Source organism: Loxodonta africana, chromosome 10, assembly GCF_030014295.1.
Source record: "Loxodonta africana isolate mLoxAfr1 chromosome 10, mLoxAfr1.hap2, whole genome shotgun sequence".
NCBI lineage: Eukaryota > Metazoa > Chordata > Mammalia > Proboscidea > Elephantidae > Loxodonta > Loxodonta africana.
The window spans coordinates 30,442,370-30,447,768 of NC_087351.1; the positions used below are offsets into that span (position 1 = coordinate 30,442,370).

At 42.4% G+C, this 5,399-nt stretch overlaps 1 protein-coding gene across 1 annotated transcript; it reads left to right on the top strand.

The window, feature by feature from the left end:
- The first annotated feature begins 3,545 nt into the window (after positions 1–3,545).
- Positions 3,546–4,325, top strand: LOC135232545 (ribonuclease K6-like). Its single transcript, XM_064291936.1, has one exon. It carries the CDS (start codon positions 3,546–3,548, stop codon positions 4,008–4,010), a length of 465 nt encoding a protein of 154 aa, XP_064148006.1. The 3' UTR covers positions 4,011–4,325.
- The last annotated feature ends 1,074 nt before the right edge of the window (positions 4,326–5,399 follow it).

Genomic DNA, 5,399 nt, shown 5'->3' on the forward strand with positions numbered 1-5,399 from the left:
TGGAAACAGATAATGGTGATGGTTGAAGAACATGGTAAGCATCATTAATGTCACTGAATTGTACACGTAAAGAATGTTGAAACGACAAATGTTTTGTTACATGTATATTTACCACAATTTAAAATAAAAGAAGGATGCATACCTCTACAGAGTCTGTTAATCCCCAGTGGTCTACTAGACAACTCCCAGCACTCCAAATGAAAGGACACCTGGTAATTACTTTTCCCCATTTACAAGTCTTAGATAATTTTTCCTTTCCGAAGATGGATATATACGTCAATTGGCATTACAAAGTTTATGAAGAAAATGTTCTGCATCCCACTTTGGTCATTAAAATCTGGGGTCTTAAAAGGTGGCGAGTGGCCATCTAAGAGGCATCAATTGGTCCCAACCCATTTGGAGCTAAGGAGAATGAAGAACACCAAAGACAAAAGGAAAATCTTAGCCCAAAAGACAAAAGGGCCACTTAAACCAGAGACTCCATCGACCTGACACCAAAAGAACAATCTGGTGCCCAGCTACCACCAGTGACTGCCCCGACAGGGAACACAACAGAGAGTCCCTGACTGAGCAGGAAAAAAGTGTGCAGCAGAACTCAAATTTACATAAAAAGACCAGACTTAGTGGTCTGACTGAGACTGTAAGAACCCTAGAAGCTGGGTGCTCTGTCAACCCAGAACTAAAACCATTCCCAAAGCCCACTCTTCAGACAAAGATTAGACAGGATTATAAAACATAAAATAATACTCGTAAAGAATGTGCTTCTTAGTTCAAGCAGATGCACGAGAACAAATGGGCAGCTCTGGTCCGGAGGCAGGATGAGAAGGCATGAAGGGAGAGGAACTGGTTGGGTGGAAACAGGAATCCCAGAGTAGAAAGGGAGAGAAATCTGGAGATTGCAACTAGTGTCATATAACAGTATGTGTATAAATTTTTGTATGAGAAATTACCTTGAGCTATAAACTTTCACCTAAAGCACACGTACACACACACACACAAGGATATCACATTCCTAAATTGACCAGTGGGCCCTTTGGAGTATTAGTGCTTCAGCTGTGCAGAAACTAAACCTCACAAAGAAACTTGTAGTTCATCACATAGTGCCAGCCTCTGAGTCAATGTTCTGGTCACTCACTGGCCAGCTGCTGGACTCAGAGAAGATCAGCAGCCCTGAAAAGGTCGTTATGATAGGCAGTCATCAAACATATAACCCAGTGCCATCATAGAAAGGTCTAGGAAAAGGTGTAGATCAAAAAGTAGGACTTAGGCCTAATCCCTTAACAGGGTTTGGAGGGGAAGCAGTGTGTCTGAACAGATGCTCTATAAGACACACATCCCAGATGCCCTTAACTTGCTTCAGTACTGTAGTGCTAGAACAAGGACCAAGTCAACCAACAGAGTCCATTCCCTACTCAGGAGATTGTAAGTTGGGGATAATTTCAGAGAGAGATGAGAGATGGGCTCCCTTGTTCATGCCCTCCTCCATCTGCCCTACTCCTAACTTAGGGAAGCAAAGCAGGAATCCACCTACCTGAATCAGGACAAAGTGGAGACTTTATCCCAGGTATCAAGTAGAAGCCCAGTCTTGGAAACTAAGGCGTCCAGTGAGAGTCAGTGTTATCCAAGAACAATGGTTCTCAACTACAGAATCACCTGTTGAGCTTATTAAACAGAGACATACAAAGACCTCACTCCCCAAGATTCTGATTCAGTAGGTCTGGGAGGCATCCTGACATTTTCAAAGTTTCATAGGCAAATTCTGATGTGAGGCCAGGGTTGAGGATCCCAGCCTAGGTGCATGGTAAACTTGGTAATGTTTTTTTGTTGTAGTGGACTGGAGGTAGTATCAAGTTGTGGAACTGCAGAGAGGAGGCACTGACCTACTACATCTGGCCAGGCTAACAGCCATCAGCTTTTATCCTGTATATAATTGGAGCCATTAAAACCATGTGGGAAAGATGCCCTAGTTCCTAAGACAATGCTTCTACCTGATACCTTGGATAAAGTCTCCACTTTGTCCCATGTTCGTATTTATGATCAGGGAAGACTAGTCTTGAAGTAATATGTAAAATGGATTGGAAGCAAAAAGGCTGGAGTTAGGGAGCCCACATAGGAGACTTTTATGTGAGCTCTCATGAGGTACCTCCAGCAAAACAAAAAAAATGGTTATCATCGAGTTGATTCCAAATCATAGCGACTGTACAGGACAGAATGAAACTACCCCATAGGGTTTCCATAGAGTGGGTGGTGGATTAGAACTGCTGACCTTTTTGTTAGCAGCCAAGCACCTAACCACTGACCTACCAGGGCCCCCTCATGAGGTGATGAGTCTCTAAATACAAGGATTAGCAGTACTAATGGAAAGTTAGGAATAGGTTCAAGAGTCACATACCTTAAATTTGCTCTTCTTCTTCATGTTTCTTGGTCTTTTCACTTATAGTCTCTTCTTTTTAGAGTGTACTTATGACCCTCTTCACCTAGCTAGCTTCTGATTCCTCAAAACTCAGTTCACGTGTTGTGTGCCCCCTGATACCTCCTCACCTGGGATTTCCTCTATCATGACTCTACCTTCTATCTATATTTATTCGTGTACATTGTAATTGTCTACTTACCTGTCTCATTAGATCTTGAATGCCTAAATCTGAGTAGGCCAGTACCAGATCCAATAAATGTATGCATAAATGAATAACTCATTCGAGTCTGTTGTTGAACTCCCAACATTGCCAAAGAGGTGGCAGTTATTACATAAGAGTTACATGGTATATTTTCTCCTAAGGAACTGAAATCATAGAGTTTTAAAAAACTGAAGCCTCACATTATGAAGACTGCACTCAACTGATATCAGGAAATCATTTTTTCCTCAAAATTGTGAGTTTTGGGTCACACGGTTTCTTAAAATGGGCTTATTCTTCTGATGTTACAATATGTTGATACCACTTAAGAAAGCAGTATTGAAACTCTGAAAGCCTTTTCTATGCTCTTTTGCACAAGAAGTTCCTCTGCCAAGCCCTGGGTTTCTCTTTCCGAAAGCTTAAAACCCTTCTTCCTCTGCCCCATTTGGGCAGCTCTGACAGGTCGCAGAGAAGAAAGACACACAAAGTCCTCTGAGCCTGAGACTAAGGACTGCCTCCATCCTCAGTAGGAGCCCCCACACGAAGACGTGGTGAGTGAAGAAGGCTCCAAGTTGGGGGGAGAAAGGGAAGGTGGGCACTCAAGGTCAAATAGATGAAACGTGAACACCTCAGAAGGTGAAGAGGGAAGGGACCAGGGTTTTGGCACAGGGGCCACTGAATATGTGAATACAGGACAAAGAGAAAAAGGGAGCCTGCCAATGAGAGAAAGTGTCTGTTTATGCCCTATTCCTCCTCACTGGGCTTCAGGTTCTTCACAGGATTGTGAGACTCAAGTGAGAAAGAAGATGGCTTAAAAAAAAAAATAGCCATAAAATCTTAAAGGCACGCCAAAATCTGAGTGGTTACAATTAATCGTTTTGCTCTTATTCCTTCTACTATAAATATTATCTTCCTTCTCTCTACACAGAAAAGATGGCGCTAAATCTTCTGGGACACTTTCCTCACCTCCTATTGCTGCTGGGATTATGGGGGCCAATGCATCCGCTTTTTGCTGTGCCTCCGAATTTGACCAGGGCTCAATGGTTTCAAATCCAGCATTTACGGCCAAGTCCTCTACCATGCAATCAGGCAATGGGAGGTGTCAACAGTTATACCAACCATTGTAAGGGTCTAAATACCTTTCTGCATGATTCCTTCCACAATGTGGCTGCTGTCTGTAACTTGGCAAACATCACCTGCAGGAATAGATCCACCAACTGCCACCGGAGCCCAAACCGTGTTAACATGACCGTGTGCAGCCTCACTGCAGGAAGGTATCCTAATTGCAACTACAACAGGGCTGCAGCGTACAAGTTTTTCATTGTTGCCTGTAATACCCCTCAGGTGGGAGACCCTCCCTATCCCTTCGTTCCTGTGCACTTAGATGGGGTCATTTAACTTTTCCTTATCACTTTTCCTCTCTCTTGGCACAGGTTCTCTTACAATCTCTTCTGCTTTTTGTTTTCTTCTCTCGCTTTCCCTTTTTCCCACAGAAGAAGAAGAAAGGTAATGGAAGAATTAGAGTGCCTAGGATACTAGACCAACGTTGCGACCAAGAGAAATAATTTCTTTCTGTTTTGGGTCTCTGTCTGTTTTAAAGGAAGGCAATAGGAAAGAGGGCAAAGAAGGGTCCAGTCTTCCAGATTTTTAACTTTGGGACTTTGCAAGCTTTGTTACACTGTATTTACAGCAATAAAACCTCTTTCTGCTGCATTCTGTTGAGTGACAGTGTGTCTGAAATCTTTTCTTGCTGCTATTTTCTTATCTAGGGTTGCATTTGCCAATATTCAAAGAGGAACTATTTTGGTCCTAGGTCCTTAGACAAACTTTGAATTTATTAGCTCCCTGGGGTCTCTATCACTTCCTCGCCCCTGCCTCTTCTGGGACTTTGGAGCAAGAAAGTCCTCCGTTCCCTCATCTCTGCTCACAGATTTACACATTTCCCTTGAAACCACTGACTTTGTATGGAGGTGGCACTGATCCCTCATAGGGATCTGATGAAAATTTTCACACAGATTCTACCACTGGCAACCAAGGGATCCCAGATCTTTTCTGTTTCTTTCTATATTTAATCAGGTATTATTTTAAATAGAAGGCAGAAGTAGCACCAAGGGAACCCTGGTGGTGCAACGATTCAACACTCAGGAATAACCAAAAGGTTGGTGGTTCAAACTCACCCAGAGGATCTCAATACTATTCAGCGTTAAACTGTCTTGAGTTTACATTTTATAGTGTCAAAGTCTTGAAGTAAAGTCTGTGGGGGAGTGAAGGGAGGGGTCTGTGATAGCTTTTGGTTTGAACCAGTGTAGGAAAGTAGCAGAAGCCTCAGGGAAGGGGATCTTCAGATAACATACATTGGCCTCCAGAATAGATTTATGTACCATTTATGTAGTACCTGGAAATTTCCAGAAACTCTTGGAGAAGGCAACCTAATAAATGACTGTACTTCTGTTAGTCAGTTGCCCAAACGACTGTATTTGGACACTCAAGGGGCCTCATGGGCTGAAGAAATCTGCTGAATCTGGGCTACAGAAATTTTTGAACAGTCAGAAACAGCAAGAAATATGAAATATTACTTAAAATTAGCTAGATACATTCTGAGGTGTGTATTCTATCTCATTTGTTTGTTATGACCTTAAGAATTGTAAGTATTTTGTCAAAATAGAAGGTTAAAAACAAAAATGCAAATATTAGTGCCATCTTTTGGCAAGGATTGCAGCAACAATATCTAATCCTTCTCCACCTTCCCACACCAACGCCCCCCAAACAATTTGAGTCATTTTTTGC